The sequence below is a fragment of the Mustela lutreola genome, chromosome 8 (genome assembly GCF_030435805.1).
Source record: "Mustela lutreola isolate mMusLut2 chromosome 8, mMusLut2.pri, whole genome shotgun sequence".
Lineage (NCBI taxonomy): Eukaryota > Metazoa > Chordata > Mammalia > Carnivora > Mustelidae > Mustela > Mustela lutreola.
This window is the reverse complement of record NC_081297.1, coordinates 89298296-89314847: the sequence shown is the minus strand read 5'-3', so window position 1 is coordinate 89314847 and position 16552 is coordinate 89298296. Positions and strand designations below refer to the sequence as shown.

At 39.3% G+C, this 16552-nt stretch overlaps 1 protein-coding gene across 16 annotated transcripts in view; it reads left to right on the top strand.

Annotated features, from left to right (window-relative positions):
- Positions 1 to 16552, top strand: part of PLEKHA5 (pleckstrin homology domain containing A5) — a 277031-nt gene that overhangs the window by 228463 nt on the left and 32016 nt on the right. For 13 of the 16 annotated variants that reach the window (XM_059185918.1, XM_059185935.1, XM_059185920.1 and 10 more), the window contains 6 exons: positions 5069 to 5278; positions 6182 to 6322; positions 6751 to 6875; positions 8816 to 8961; positions 11034 to 11138; positions 13155 to 14019. In XM_059185918.1, coding sequence (XP_059041901.1) covers positions 5069 to 5278; positions 6182 to 6322; positions 6751 to 6875; positions 8816 to 8961; positions 11034 to 11128 — 717 coding nt within the window. In that variant the 3' untranslated portion in view covers positions 11129 to 11138; positions 13155 to 14019. Of the gene's footprint in view, positions 1 to 5068; positions 5279 to 6181; positions 6323 to 6750; positions 6876 to 8815; positions 8962 to 11033; positions 11139 to 13154; positions 14020 to 16552 lie in introns of those variants that run through there. The other 3 variants (XM_059185923.1, XM_059185925.1, XM_059185930.1) reach the window with 1 other exon arrangement.

Below are 16552 nucleotides of genomic sequence, written 5' to 3'. Positions count from 1 at the left end.
GCCAAAGGCAGTGGCCCAACCGACTGAGCCACCCAGGCGCCCCTTGTTTTGGGTTTTTGTTTTGTTTTGTTTTGTTTTGTTTTGGGTTTTTTTTTTGTTTGTTTTTTTTTTTTTTTTTTTTTTTTTTTTTTTTTTTTTTTTTTTGAGAGATAGCATAAAGCCGAAGTGGGGCTGGAGGGCGGGGGGGACGGGCAGAGGGAGAGAGAGAAGCAGGCTTTCTGCTGAGCAGGGAGCCCAATGCAGGGCTCAGTCCCAGGATCCTGGGATCATTACTTGAGCCAAAGGCAGACCCTTAACCAACTGAGCCACCCAGACACCCTAGAAATTTTTTTTTAAGATTTTATTTCTTCAGCGCCTGGGTGGCTCAGTGGGTTAAGCCTCTGCCTTCAGCTCAGGTCATGGTCTCAGGGTCCTGGGATCAAGCCCCTCGTCTGGCTCTCTGCTCAGTGGGGAGCCTGCTTCCCCCCCACCACCACCTCTGCCTGCCTCTCTGCCTGCTTGGGATTTCTCTGTCAAGTAAGTAAATAAAATTTAAAAAAAAAAAAGATATATTTCTTTATTTATCTTAGAGAGCACGAGCCTGGGTGGGGCAGAGGCAGAGGGACAGAGTCTCAAGCAGACTCTAGGCTGAGTGCAGAGTCCAACATGGGGTGATCTCTGAGATCATGACAAGCCGAAATCAAGAGCCACATGCTCAACCAAGTGAGCCACCCAGGTGCCCCAAAACTTTTACGTTCATCTTTATAAATTCTCTACTTACTTGGTACAAGGTAATTTGGTACTTTGAAGTTGTAAGAATGGAAAGTACTACAAATGATAAGATTTATGGTTATTCATGGAAGATATTAAAGTACAGCTACAAAGTATGCCCAGAACATCTGACAAATTTACATACAAGAAATACAATATTTTAACTAGCATGAAGACCTAGAAAGATAATTATTATAGAATAAAAATTAATGAATTTCTATACATCATTATTACCATTAGTGGTCATGGTTTTATAATAGTATTATTTGTTCATAGTTAGGCATTTTTTTACAGATTGAAATGGTATTTTCTTTGGAAATTGTAATGCTAAAATAAATTAACAGTAAAGGATTTTTGAAATGCATGTCATGAGGCACCTGTGGCTCAGTCGTTAAGTGTCTTCCTTCAGCTCAGGTCATGATCCCATGGTCCTGGGATCAAGCCCCGCATCAGGCTCCCCTGCTTGGTGGGAAGCCTGCTTCTCTCTCCCACTTCCCCTGCTTGTATTCCCTCTCTCACTGTGTCTCTCTCTGTCAAATAAATAAATAAACTCTTTTTTTTTAAAAAGTGCATGTCGAAAAGGGCACCCAGCTGGCTCAAGTCGGTAGAGAACGCAACTCCTGATCTCAGGGCTGTGAGTTCAAGCCCCATGTTGGGTATAGAGATTACTTAAAAATAAAACCTTTAGGGATGCCTGGGTGGCTCAGTTAGTTAAGCGGCTGCCTTTGGCTAAGGTCATGATCCAGGAGTCCTGGGATCAAGTCCCACATCGGGCTCCTTGCTCAGCAGGGAGCCTGCTTCTCTCTCTGCCTCTGCCTGCCTCTCTGCCTGTGCTTGCTCGCTCTCTCTCCCTCTATCCCTGACAAATAAATAAAAAAAATCTTTAAAAATAGTAATAATAAAATTTAAAATAAAAGTGCTTATTGAGGGATGCCTGGCTGGTTCAGTTAGTAGAAAATGCAACTCTTTTTTTTTTTTTTTTTTTTAAGATTTTATTTATTTATTTGACAGAGAGAGATCACAAGTAGGCAGAGAGGCAGGCAGAGAGAGAGAAAGGAGGAACAGGCTCCCCGCCCAGGAGAGATCCCAACTCGGGACGTGATCTCAGGATCCTGAGATCATGACCTGAGCCAAAGGTAGAGGCTTAACCCACTGAGCCACCCAGGCGTCCGAAAATGCAAATCTTGATCTTGAAGTTGTCAGTTCAAGCCCCATATTGGGTGTGGAGCTTATATTGAAAAAATTAAAATGTGTGTTGAGATAAGAAAGATATTAGTAGATTTATATGCTATAACTATCTTTTTTTTAGTACATAACTATCTTAAATAGTAGAAGAAAAACTTCTACATAAACAAATACAGGTGAGAAAAGTACGGAATACTACAGTTACATAACATTGGTAAAGAAAGGACCTTTATAAACAAAGTCAGTGCCAGATTAAAATACTTGGACTATAACAGACAAGTTCCATAATGTATGAGAAATGAGTATGTCAGGTTTTTTTAAGATTTCTTTATGGAAAATGACAATATTTGGCATTTAGAAACAGTAAATTTTTTTCAATATAACAACGTGAAAAAAGGAAGCTTCAGTGTCACAGCATTTTTGCATAAATGTGAAAAAGCGAGGAAGTCTGCTTGTTTGTAGTAACTAAAAATAAAAGGATAAAATAAGAAACTTAATGAAGGGACGCCTGGGTGGCTCAGTTGGTTGAGCAGCTGCCTTCGGCTCAGGTCATGATCCCAGCGTCCTGGGATCGAGTCCCACATCGGGCTCCTTGCTCCGCAGGGAGCCTGCTTCTCCCTCTGCCTCTGCCTTCTACTCTGTCTGCCTGTGCTCGCTCTCACTCTCTCTCTCTCTGACAAATAAATAAATAAAATCTTTAAAAAATAAAAAAGAAAAAAAGAAACTTAATGAAATCCAAAATAAAAGGAAAGGGATGCTGTAGTAGCTAATTCCCAGTCTGTATTTAAAATTTGCTTTTTTTTTTTTTTAAATGGTTTTTTTGGTTTGTTTGATGTTTTGTTTTCCAAAGCAAATGTGGCTTTTGCTTAAACACATTAAGGCTTTTCATTTTTCCTCTTCCTTTTAGTTTTTACTTGAACTCTTTAAGATATTTATCCTAGGGGCACCTGAATGGCTTAGTCCTTAAGCGTTCCGCTCATCAGGCTCCCTGCTCAGCAGAGAGACTGCTTCTCCCTCTCCCTCTGCCCTTTCTTGTATTCCCCTTCTCTCTGCCTCTCTCTCTCATTGTCAAATAAATTCATTAAATTAATTTTAAAAAATAAAAAAGATATTTAGGGACGCCTGGGTGGCTCAGTTGGTTGGACGACTGCCTTCGGCTCAGGTCATGATCCTGGAGTCCCGGGATCGAGTCCCGCATCGCATTGGGCTCCCAGCTCCATGGGGAGTCTGCTTCTCTCTCTGACCTTCTCCTTGTTCATGCTCTCTCTCACTGTCTCTCTCTCAAGTAAATAAATAAAATCTTTAAAAAAAAAAAAAAAAAAAAAAAAAAAAAAAAAAAAAAGATATTTATTTTATACAATTGAAAATGGCTCTAGTTGGGACGCCTGGGGTGGCTCAGTTGGCTAAGCATCTGTTCTGCTCAGGTTATGATCAGGGTCCTGAGATCAAGCTCTGTGTGGAGCTCCTTGCTTAGTGGGAAGTCAGCTTCTCCCTCTACCCCTCCCCCCTGCTTGTGTTCTCTCTCTCTCTCTCTCTCAAATAAATAAAATCTTCTAAAAAGAAAGAAAAAAAGAAAGAGAAAATGGTTCTAGTGCTATAGCTCATGCCCTGCAAGCATTTTTTAGATTGCAGGAGAGAGAGAAAAGATCTTAGAGGGTTTGCTGACAAACTGCTTACCTCCACCCTGGGTTTTTTCGAGAGCAAGCAACCTCACCAGTGTCTCATGGTCAATCCTCACCAACTTAGACTAGAGACATAAACCTATGGATTCTATGCCATAGGTTCTAGCATATGTTTAATATTTAAATGTTCTATCATGTAAAATAAGCTAAAATTTGCTTATGGCTAACACAATAAAGTTCTTATTTGACATTTTATACCAATATTGTTTTACATCTTTAATAAGAAAGTAATAAGGATTGGTTATTTAATGTGACAATTTTTTTTTTTTAAGATTTTATTTATTTATTTGACAGACAGAGATCACAAGTAGGCAGAGAGGCAGGCAGAGAGAGAAGAAAGGAAGCAGGCTCCCTGTGGAGCAGACAGCCGGATGAGGGGCTCAATTCCAGGACCCTGGGATCATGACCTGAGCCGAAGGCCGAGGCCTTAACCCACTGAGCCACCCAGGCGCCCCCGACAAATATTTTTAAACCCTTCAGTAAACCATAAAAATGAGTCATATATATATATATATATATATATATATATATATACACACACACACACACACACACGTATGTGTATATATATAGTATCCAAATAAAACCATCTGATTTATGGAAAATAGTATTTTTATAGTTCTGTTATTGATCGTAAACTAAGGATTTTTCTGTACAACTCTTCTCACAGTAAATGTGTGATTTAAAACATCACATTTTCACTAAAATAAATCTCTGGGACGCCTGGCTGATCTCAGGGTTTAAAGTTCAGTCACCATGTTGGGTATAGAGATTACTTAAAGATAAAATCTTGAGAATTTTTTTTTTTTTTTTAAGATTTTATTTATTTGGGCGCCTGGGTGGCTCAGTGGGTTAAGCCGCTGCCTTCGGCTCAGGTCATGATCCCAGGGTCCTGGGATCGAGTCCCGCGTCAGGCTCTCTGCTCAGCGGGGAGCCTGCTTCCCTCTCTCTCTCTGCCTGCCTCTCCATCTACTTGTGATTTCTCTCTGTCAAATAAATAAATAAAATAAAATAAAATTTAAAAAAAGATTTTATTTATTTATTTGACAGACAGAGATCACAAGTAGGCAGAGAGGCAGGCAGAGAGAGAGGAGGAAGCAGGCTCCCTGCCGAGCAGAGAGCCCGACGCGGGGCTCGATCCTAGGACCCTGGGATCATGACCTGAGCCGAAAGCAGAGGCTTTAACCCACTGAGCCACCCAGGCGCCCCGAGAAATTTTTTAAAAATAAAGTAAATCTCTCATATTTAGAAGCTGTACCCCTTCCTAGTTTGAGTTTTATAGTTTCCTCTTACAATGACCACACATCACCAGTTACTCCTGAAGGATAAAACAGTTTGCACTTTCAACTTTGAGAAGAAAATAAATGCATTTTAGAACATTTTTTATTCCAACGTACTTTTCAAAATTTATTCTACATTCCTGTATTCCTATGTCTATTTTTAATTTAAAGGAACGGCCGAGAAGTGCAGTGGAACAACTCTGTTTGGCGGAAAGTACCCGACCGAGGATGACTGTGGAAGAGCAAATGGAAAGAATAAGGAGACATCAGCAAGCATGCTTGAGGGAAAAGAAAAAAGGATTAAATGTTATTGGTGCTTTAGACCAGTCACCCTTACAGAGTCCTTCAGGTTTAAGGGATAATCTATTCAGGATTACCCAGGTAGATCTATTGCATTTAATCATTCTTCTGTGTAAATCTAATACCACTTGAATCAGGATAATGGATTTACATGATTGATGGGTTTTCAAAAATGTCTACAGTATGCTTATTTTATATTACTTAATTCCCATAAAAATAAGCTAAGACAGCTTAGTAAAATGGAAATAGCCCTGAGTTCAAAAAATCAGAGCTCTCGTACTTGTTGGATGACCTCCTACCAGTTGTGGACTCCCTCTTCTCTGCTGTAAATCAGATGACAATACAGCCCATCCCATTTACTTCATAGAGATACTAAGAAGATAAAAGTACTTTCCACAAATGTGAAATGCCAAGATAGTCCCCAGTTCCCCCTCCAATAAAATCTATATTACTCTCTGTCCTAATTTAACATGACCTAAATTGTAGCGGGAGAGAACTTCTAAATAAAAGTCCTAAGTCTACTATTCATCACATTCCAACCCCACCTTGTAAAATGACGCCATTCCATTTCTTACGATTTGTTTGTTACCCTGATTCATCAGTACAGAGATAAAAGACATGGGAAACTTTTTCAGTAGCTTCAGTCTGGTCTGTTTGTGTTAGCAAGCATGCATCAGCTAAAAGTGTCTTTCTGTCCTCCTGGAAATCCCCTTTCCATCTGATCAAGAGCTGGTAGGCATTGCTACTAAAGACCCAGCAGATTAACAGTTGAATAATTACACATTCTCCAACTTACAAAATGGATGCTTAAGATGATGAAAAAAAATGTGTGGAATACTGATATGTATATTTTTTCCCTCCGTTGGTTTTCATAAAGAAATCTTCTTGTGAGTGAGGATCAGCCTTTTTCAAAATTAACAGGTGCTATCTAAAAACTGTACATGACTTCATAGTATGAATCTCTGCTATATTTCTTTTGGACAGACTCGAAGAAGGGATGATAACGTTAAGGAATTGGATACGGTCATTAGAGAAAATGATGTGAAGCCAAACCATGAAACTCCTGCAGCAGAAATTGTTCGACTAAAAGAAGCTGAACCTCAAAATACGGATTTCAGCAAAGAGGTAGAGAGATTATTTTAGAACAGTTATTCCATGGGGTAGATTTTTGAAGATTAGATCAAGGAATAAGGTTGAAAATAATTGTTTCATTTCATCACAGAGACCATGAGTCTAAGTGAAATGATACGTTTTGTTTAACCTGAGTGATGTATTCAGCACATCAAAAAATGGGTTAATTGGACATTTAAAACATAATCAAGGCTAGAATAAATTACTGTTAACCCCAATTAAAGAATCTTATATCCCAGAGCTGCTGGCTATTAGCAATGTGTATCATCCCTCCAGGCAAATAACTTTTTGTATCTCGTACTAAGAATGTTAATATTTTTCATATACTTGAATCTAAAGATGTATTTCAGTAACTATTTGACCCGGGTATCATTTTTTTAACAAACTTTTATTTTTTAATCATTTTTCTTCTTACTCTGTAGTTTAAAAAAACTGAGGACATTTTTTCCAAAACCCTTTTCAAACCTGAACCAAATGGAGTAAGTTCAGAGGAAGTGATGGATAAAGAGGGAAACAAGGAGAAAATGTCTGAGGATGTTCCATACAGGTAATGATTAGGGAAAGTGATGAAGGAATCGGTCCCAAAAAGGTATAACACTTAAGGATGGCGTCAGAAAGTCTGGATTCCTGTCCCAGCTTAGCAACTTGAGCGACTTACATAACTTCCCTAAACTGCAGGTTCCTTACCTGTAAAACTGGGGTAATAATAGTATCTGTATCACAAATGTGTTATGATGATTAAATAAGAAAACACAGGCATAGGGCACCTGGGTGGCTCAGTGGGTTAAAGCCTCTGCCTTCCGCTCAGGTCATGATCTCAGGGTCCTGGGATCGAGTCCCACATCGGGCTCTCTGCTCAGCAGGGAGCCTGCTTCCTCCTCTCTCTCTCTGCCTGCCTCTCTGCCTACTTGTGATCTCTGTCTGTCAAATAAATAAATAAAAATCTTAAAAAAGAAAAGAAAGGAAAGAAAACACAGGTATAGCACTTAACCACTATGCTTATTAGCACCTAGGAATTTGGTAAGAACCTTTAAAAAACCTACCAAAACATGCATGTGCTGTGTCAAAGTCAGGCCCTCAGCACTGGCTGCATAATGGATCGAATAGACACTGATCAGAAATCCAAGGTGTTGGGGTGTGTTCCAAAAGCCACTGATTGGCTGTCTATTTTTTAGCTGTGCTTCTTAACTGGCTTTCTTATGTGTATGTCCTCGGTCTCATCCTTCATTGGAAAAATTACCAGAGCTGGAAAGAGAATTGCTGGGATTTAACATTTTTCAGAATGACTTTATTTCTTCAATGAATAACAAGATTGAGTTTGAAAAACTTTTAGCAATCACTGACAAGAGGAAAACCTGCTGTTTTGTTAATAGGTATAGATTAAAACTCATCTAGTATGTTAAAAATCTGTGAGTTTCATGACCCAACAACAACAAAAAAAATAGTTTGTTGGCCACTTTGGACAATGCTAAGGAATTGGCTTCTTATTCCTAAACCTGGTACATAAAGGGAGAGAATCAAGTGTTTATCTTGCCTTTCCCAAATAAACTGCAACCAGAAAGTTTTTGAGGCGATATTTTTCGTTACAGAAGAATTTCATTCAATAAGAAGTAAAAGACTTCGAATATCACTGTTTTGCTAACCCTAAAGAAATAAAGGATTTGAATAATATTCCTCCATGGCCAGAAAAGCAGACAGTCTGGCAGGGCAGTTTATAATAAGTAAATCCAGAAACCTTGAACTCACTGATCTTTTTTAACATCACGGAAAAAAACAACCTGTTCGTGCAATAGTGCACGAACCCCACCTAATGAAATAATTACCTTTCCCCAAAAATCCTTAATCTGATCATGCCCTCAGAGTCCTTTTCAGGTTATTAAAAATAAGAAGAATATAATCAGCAAAATACCGAATGTGGTAAACTCTGTAGGATGGAGAAACCAAGTTGTTTCACATAAGTGGCAAAGAATAAAAAGGATGTGTGGGGTGGGGTATTTTAGAGTAAAGTTAGCTTTAAGAGACTTGTCAGGCAAATACAATACACAGACTTCAGATCTGCTTGAAACCAATAACTTTAAAAAGCTGTTCTGAGGCAATCAAGAAAATTTGAGCACTGACTGGATATTTGATGACATTAAGCTATTATAAATACAAACTGAAATGTTTACAGATCAGATGGTATGTCTGGAATCTGCTAATAATTTGGGGAGTGGGAGACTGGGAGTTAGGTGAAACAATATTGGTAAAATACGGATTATCTGAGTGCACGGGCTTCATGTATCATTTGCTCTCATTTTTTTATGTTTAAAGATTTCTATTAGGGAGAAGAAAAGCGATTCATTACAAGCAAAATGTTAGCAGTTACTAATTATAAATGGGGGCATCTTTTGTATGTGGTCAAACATTTTCATAATGACAAATTGGAAGAAAAAAATTTTATTGTAGTCTGTTAATACCAGATTTTAAAATTCCAATCTATTTCCATAGCCCTCAGGATGAGACACAGATCACAAATCATAAAACAGAAAGTCATCCTGAAGAAAATATAAAGGACAATATTCATGAGCAGAAGGAAACTGTTGCTTCTTACGAACAAACTCCTGAGGCTTCTAGAGGAAATCAAACGATGGCAGGTAGATACTATACATTTCATGCTTTTCTCACTGGGGTGCCCTCTGAACCTCTGAATTTCTTTTCACCTCTCCACGTGCCCCTTCAGGAAAGATGTTACTGGGAAGGATGGAAAGTGGACTTCAGCCTAGATCCATAGTCTGTCCTGGCTTGGGGATCACTTCCTTCTCTCTTTCTCACTCTCTCTTCATCTTAACCTTAACTCATATACCATAAATTTTTTCTACTAAGATGTTCCAGAACTTGGAAAACGTACCTGTTTCTCTGAGGCTGGATTCTCAGAATAGTCACAAACCTACCACTTTGGGAACTGTAGAAGATTTAATACCTAAACTAGTGGAATGGGTTTGTTTAGCTGATGCTGTAATCCACATCTGGGTTTTTCTTTTTTTTTCTTTTTTTCTTTTTTTTGTTTTAAGATTTTATTTATTCATTTGACAGACAGAGATCACAAGTAGGCAGAGAGGCAGGCAGAGAGAGAGGAGGAAGCAGGCTCCCTGCCGAGCAGAGAGCCCGATGCGGGGCTCGATCCCAGGATCCTGGGATCATGACCTGAGCCGAAAGCAGAGGCTTTAACCCACTGAGCCACCCAGGCGCCCCTGGATTTTTCTTTGAGAGAAGATCAGGATCCATAGCACGTCAGAAGGTAGGGCTCCTGGGTGGCTCAATTAGTTAACAACTGACCCTTGATCATGATCTCAGGATTGTGAGATCAAGGGTTGTGAATCGGAGCCTCCTGTCAGGCTCCACGCTGGCTATGGAGCCGGCTTAAGATTCTCCTTCTCTGTCTGCCCCTCCTCTCAGCCCCCCGCCCTCTCTAAAAACAATAATCAATTAAAAAATAAAATAATAAAAATGTCTGTGTTACTTTCAGGGATTTTGTTTGTTTGTTTATTTGTTTTTACAGATTTGATTTTTTTTTTCCTTTATGATATTTGGCAAGGGATGCCAAATATGGGGAATCATACAGCCAGTGCATATTATCCACATTGCTTCTCATAGTCCATAAGCCAAAACCATTCTTCATAATCCTCCATCCTGGGGCCCTGGGTGGCTCAATCAGTTAGGCGTCTGCCTTCGGTTCAGGTCATGACCCCAGGGTCCTGGGATGGAGCCCCACTCAGGATCCCCATTCAGCAGGTTGCCTGCTTCTCCCCCTGCTCATGCATGCTCTCTCTCTTTGCTGTCTCTTAAATAAATAAAATCTTTAAAAAATAATAATAATCCTCCTTCCTTTTGCCCTCCTCATCATCATTCTGCTGAAGGGCAAATACAGTGAAATTCAAGTTATTTGGGACTGTTTTTAGGAAGGACATGGGATTCTGGCAGTATTCTCTATATCATGCAGATCTATGTGATAAGTCATGTTTCCTTGTAACAGATAGAAAGCACTGTCCTGTCTTTTGCCGCTATCATTTATAAGGCATTATACATGGAAATTGTCACTTTTTTTTTTTTTTTTTTTTTTCAATTGTCACTGACCACTTTGTTTCTGTTTTGGCCGTATCTGCATAAAGTGTGTGGAGTATTAACATCACAACATTTAAACTGTTGATGGTATTTAGCTGCATGAACTATAAAGGCCTTTAAAAGTGAGACCCAAGATCGCCTGGCTGGCTCAGGTGGTAGAACATAGGACTCTCGATCTAAGGGTTGTGAGTTTAGGCCCCATGTTAGGCATACTTACTTTTTTAAAAAATAATTAATTACTTTTTTAAAAAGTGAGACCCACCAGGAGTGATTCATAGATGGACACCTAAAAATTAACCTCAAAGCCAGAAAAAGGGGGTAGATGACAACAAGAATTTTCTTTTCCAATTTTGTTGAGGTATAATTGACATATAACATTGTATGCAGTGTTTAAGGTATAGGAGGAAGAAGAATTCTTAAATCGTCTTCAAGAGATATTTTGTGTTAAATAATCAGTTGTCAGTTTAGAAAATAGCAGAACCCAGAGAGAACTTTAATTCCTTCCTGAAATGTTCGTATTTTATGGGATCACAACATCAGGATTTCCTTCTGCAGATGTGTCCTAAAGATGTTTATCTTCTCGCATTCTCTCCGTATGTTTTAGCGAAAAGTCCGTCCCCATCTCCTGAGCCCTCAACATCGCCCGTTGCAGCCACTCAGCCGCGGCTCACGGAAGGATCCCATTTCATGTGTGTGTAGTCTCAGAAAAGTACGTCAGTTCCTTTTGCATTTGTGCTTGAACTTCAGAGTTTTTAACTTGAGTTTTATTCACTCGGTTCGGTGAACAAAAACAGATTAATTCTGGACTGTGTGTTAGGGATCATTGGCAGAGCAAGGAGGCTCTGCATTTGAGCCTTGGGCAGTAAGTCAGATCTCCAGCCTCAGGCCTTCTAGTGATTTGCTACGTGACAGCATTTTCTGTGTCTCCGATTTCATCGTGCATAAAAACAGCCAAACGAAGAGGGGATGGCCTGTGCCAAGAGAAACCTCTCGGTGTTCTGCAGCTGTGCTCCCACATAGCATTCCTTTCCATAGTCAGATCTGAGAGTTCTGTGGAAGCGATTATGAGTTGTTCAAGTAATGTTTTTTATGGTTCGTGCAGCATGTCTCCCGCAGTGGGATTCTGTTAATTATTTTAAAGGACAAAGAAGTGTTTGTGGCTCGGCCAACTACATGAAATATCAAAATAATTAACATCTATCAGAAATTTTTTAAATAATTAATTTTTTTAAGTAAGGAAGATCCCTACTGAAAAAAGCTGTGTTGGGAGCAGGGGGAAAGAGGAAACCTTACTTGAAATTGTTCCTTAGGCCATAGTTTAAGAATTGAGAATAATTTCCTTAGATCTTGTAACAATTTTATAGACAAATGCTAAATTTTACTTGCAGTTTTGTACTTACAGGTATATACGCTTTTTTACTTTTCAAGAAAACTGAGATACGGAGCTGTTTATGCTTTTTTCTGCATTTTTTTATACCATCGACCAGACCTAGTAATATTCTATTGAACAATTATAAGCAGCAGAAATACATAGAGATATTACAAATATTATTGCTAACATGTCCTTTGACTTTTAGATACTCAAGATCAATTAGTACAAATACTAAATTGACTTAAGTTTACCCAGCAGTGCTTATTTTCTAGAGTCTTCTTCCATTCATACCTTTTTGTAGCAACTATAACCTGCGTCCTTTTGTTCATCCAGAAGGATTTATGTCTGTTCTGTCATATTTGTAACTTTTATTTGGGATTATGTCTACATACAGCCTAGAAGAGGCCTTTGTTGGTTGTCATTTGGTATTTATGCAGGACTGACATCCTTTGTAGAGTTACAAACAACCTGTTTGTTACTGTCTTACCTATGTCTCGCCTCTGTCACTCATGCCTTTAAACTTTTAACTTACTATGTCTTGAAGTGACAGTTGTCGCTGGTGACAGAATCACACCAGAATAGGAATAGTCAGCATACTTATTTGATTCCTCTTGTGCAAAGAGTTGATAGATGGCCTCTGTCCATCTTAGTGGAGAAGTGTACATTAAAACCCAGTCTTGTTATCTTTTGGTTCAATAAACAGGTTACCATTCTTTGTACACAGACCAATGATAATAAAGAATGCGGTCTGACAGAAAAGAGTATGTACAGTTAAAGCTCAAGTACATTTCCAGGTTCCTTGACTTGTTATTCTTGGATTTTGTTTCATTTTGCTTTCACCCTTAAGAGCCAGTGGCATTCCATACTGAAATGGGGTCCAGTCATTGCCGGCTGTTTTCTAGGCTTCTGGCCCGCAGCCATGGTGAACAGCTAGTGGCCCTCAAACCGGCGTTTGTTTATGTCTTCTCGCTGTGTGTTTATCATCTCACTGACTGTGTCGTTCTGGCAGGACTTGGGAAATGTTCATAAACGACGCTGCTCTGTGGGCAGCTTAACACATTATTACATATTTTATCAAAGTTATGCAAATCTTTGCTCATTCTGTTGATATTCAGCCGCAAATTTGGCTACTTTTTTTTATTCTGAATTGTGTTACTTAATTACATTCTTGCTTTGTGAATTAAACCTATGAAATGACAAGAAAATGTCCTTCCATTGTATTATGTCTTCGGATTTTCATGGCCATGCTCGTCAGTTCCATTGTTATAAAATATCACCCTCAGTTACTTTAGGAAATGGTCACTCATTAGCTTTGCAGGTGTCAAAGTAATTTTCCCTGTCTTTATTTTTCAGCTATACTGACTTCTGAAACCATTCAAAGTTAAGGACATGGACCTTCAGCAATGTGAGAAGATATTGTACAGTATATTTTAAATCTATGAAATTCATAGTTCTGATGCTTTTGGCCACAGAGCATCATTTTATCACTTCTGGAAAATGTTTATTCCAAACAGCTTTAATAGCTCATATGTACACTCCATAATCTCAAGGTGGTTGTTCTGACACCAGCTTGCTGCTATGATTTCAGAGCACATAAGTAAAGGTGCTTTTTTAATGTGCGGTCTACAGCCAGAGCTTACTTAATTGCTGATTTCCAGATTTTGATGTTTCTAAAGTTTGGGTGGATTTCTATTTCTTTTTGCTTTTTCAGTACACAAATTTAGTTATTATTTCCAGTGAAGCTTGTTTTCCTTCTTTTTTTCCTTCCCATTTTGGCTACTGCAATGCTTTGTTTCACACTTGATTTGTAAAAATTTTATATATATATTTAAGATGTGCCATTTTATTATTGCTAAGTGAAGTACGTCCTGTTTTCTGCTATAATTATTTCTCAGTCAGATTGCAATGTCAGCAGTTACTGCCACACTCTTGTCAGCTTAAACACAAATGTTACCGCTTACTCTTTCTTAAAAATACAATTTAAAATGTAGGCATTTTGAAGTACTGGGCTTATACTTCAATTGGGATAGATGTGTACAGCAATAAGCAGGTTTTCAAATCCAGTACTTAGTTTGTGTACAAATGTAATTATGTTCATTGTGTATATATTATACAATGAGCACATGTAAGTATTAAAGGCTACTTACTATTGTTTAAATGCAAATGTTCATATCTCATTTCTTTTTTATCATGTTAAATAAATGTTGATGTTCTTAAATCACTTGTGTTAGAATTTTTGCTCTTCCCATCTAAAGTGGAAAGTCTGTGGGGCGCCTGGCTGGCTCAGTCAGTAGAGCATGTGACTCTTGATCTCAGGGGTGTGCGTTCAAGCCCCACATTGAGTGTAGAGATTACTTGAGAAAAAGAAGCTTTAAAAAATTAATCGAATTAAATGGGAAGTCTGAGACTTAAGGGACTTCTCGGTGAAACGATAGTCTTTTAATCTTACCATTGTAGACAACATCATAAAAAGACCTTTTCCACCACCCAGTTCGTCTCCCATGTGAGAGCTCAAGGAACTGGAGGCGCAGGGAGATAAATTGACTGGGCCATAGTCATTGTTATATTTCCTGACAGAATTTGGACCAGAACATAGGTTTTTTTCACATTTTCTCGGAAGCCATCAGCTGAACACCACTAGGCAGGTTTCATTTTGTGAAGTTTTCTACACTTATTTCTGTTTGTTTCTGTGTTGTGGAAACTAGCTTCAAACATCTGCTTTCTCCACTCGGTGGATTGGGCTTGAAGAAGGGTGTGTGGAGCAGAGGGTTATTTCTCTGACAGGGGGAACTAGAAACTGTTTCATCATCAGAAGTAGGACCCTCAGAGATCATTTTCTCTTACAATACATTCTTCACAGATGTTCACGCTCTTCAGAATCAATTACATTTCTTCCTCTATAACCTTTTGTTCATGCTATATATTGTTCCCAGAGTACAAGGAAATTTGATGCTTTTGGATTCCCATATGAAATGGCTGAAACCAAATTGGCAATGGTCAGTCTTTTTTTTTTTTTCCCATGCTATAGTAAAGAGGATTTAAATTTAACTCAAAATGCAGATACATAAAAATTTATCGGCTCCAAACAGAAACAAAATGAAATGCAAATAGATACAGTCTATGTTGTAGGAAGTGAATGAGAAGAGAGGTTAAGATGGAAGGAGAGGGTTCAGCTCTCTGTATCCATATAAACGCGTTTACGCATACTGCCTTTCTCTGAAGACGTCATGCCAAAGTCTTCCAAAGGAAGTAGGCTACAGATTATTATTTCCCTCTAGTCACCATAACGGTCATTGTTACCAATCTTCCAGTCAGGGTGCTGGGGGAGAGAATGACTGTTATTGTTTGGTTTTTCCTTGGGTTTTTTTGGTGAGGCTTTTCATGTCTGTTGTGTAGGTGTGGTGTGTGTTGCTCTGGCTTTATTAAACACATTTTTTTTGAACTGTTTGAAGATGGAAGAATGTCCCATACTGGAATGAATACCTGGAAGCCTAGGGAGTTTGGAAAAAACAGTGTAGGGTTGTTGTAACTCCTGTCAGCATTTCAGAAAGCCCGATGCAAACCATGTCCTTGTAAACAATACAGCAAAAGGGACTGATCTCCAGAACTGTGAACTAGATCAGTACTCTCTATCTTACCTAACACTCAGCTTACTCAGCTCCTGCTGTCTTACTGGAAAGGTGCACAGGAGTAAGGAGGGCAGCAGACAAGCCGGAAAGGCTGTTACTCCAAATGCACGGTTGGTTGTTACGGGTGCCACCTTTCCAGCATGGAAGCAAGCTCTAAAGTTTAATGTGTGTCCCTGCTGGGTTGGTTACTCAGACATCATGCCCAAGTCCCCCACATTGCCCCTGCCCCCAGTTTATTGAAAGTTGACAGTCTGGGGTGCTTGGTGGCTCCATCGTTAACCGTCTGCTTTCAGCTCAGGTCATGATCCCCGGCGTCCTGAAATCCAGTTCCACGGCAGGCTCCTTGCTCAGCAGGGAGCCTGCTTCTCCCTCTGCCCCTCCCCCTTTCTGTACTTTCTCTTTCTCTTCTCTCTCTCTCTTTCCTGTCTCTCTCAACGAAATATATAAAATCTTTAAAAAAAAAAGTCATCCTCTGATGGTGGTCAAAAATTAAACATAATCATAAACAAGCAATCTGCAAACTTCTTTGTTTGCATATCTGCAAAAGTATTTTTTTTAAAAGAGTTTATTCATTTGACAGAGATCACAGGTAGGCAGAGAGAGAGAGAGAGGGGAAAGCAGGCTCCCCAGTGAGCAGAGAGCCCAACGCAGGGCTCGATCCCAGGACCCTGGGACCATGACCTGAGCCAAAGGCAGAGCCTTTAACCCACTGAGGCACCCAGGCGCCCTGGCAAAAGTATTTTTAAAAATTATGTTTCCCTTTGCACATTACAAATTTGACATCTTTGCTTTTTCAGAAGTTGAGACAGTTGAAAAGAAGATGGAGTTTTTAACATACTGTCAATTTAACTATGAAACTTTTTTAAAGATTTTTATTTATTTGAGAGAGAGCAACAGACAGAAGGAGCAGGGAGGGACCAGAGCGAGAAGCAGACTCCCTGCTGAGCAGAGAGCTCTCTATCCCAGGACTCTGGGCTCATGACCTGAGCTGAAGGCAGACACTTAACTGACTTGAGCCACCCAGGCACCTCTGAGGTGGATTTCTGAAGCAGGAGATGAAATAGGAGCTTGCTCTATCTTCTCCATGCTCCAACCTCCAGATACTGCAGTACCTCCAGAAAC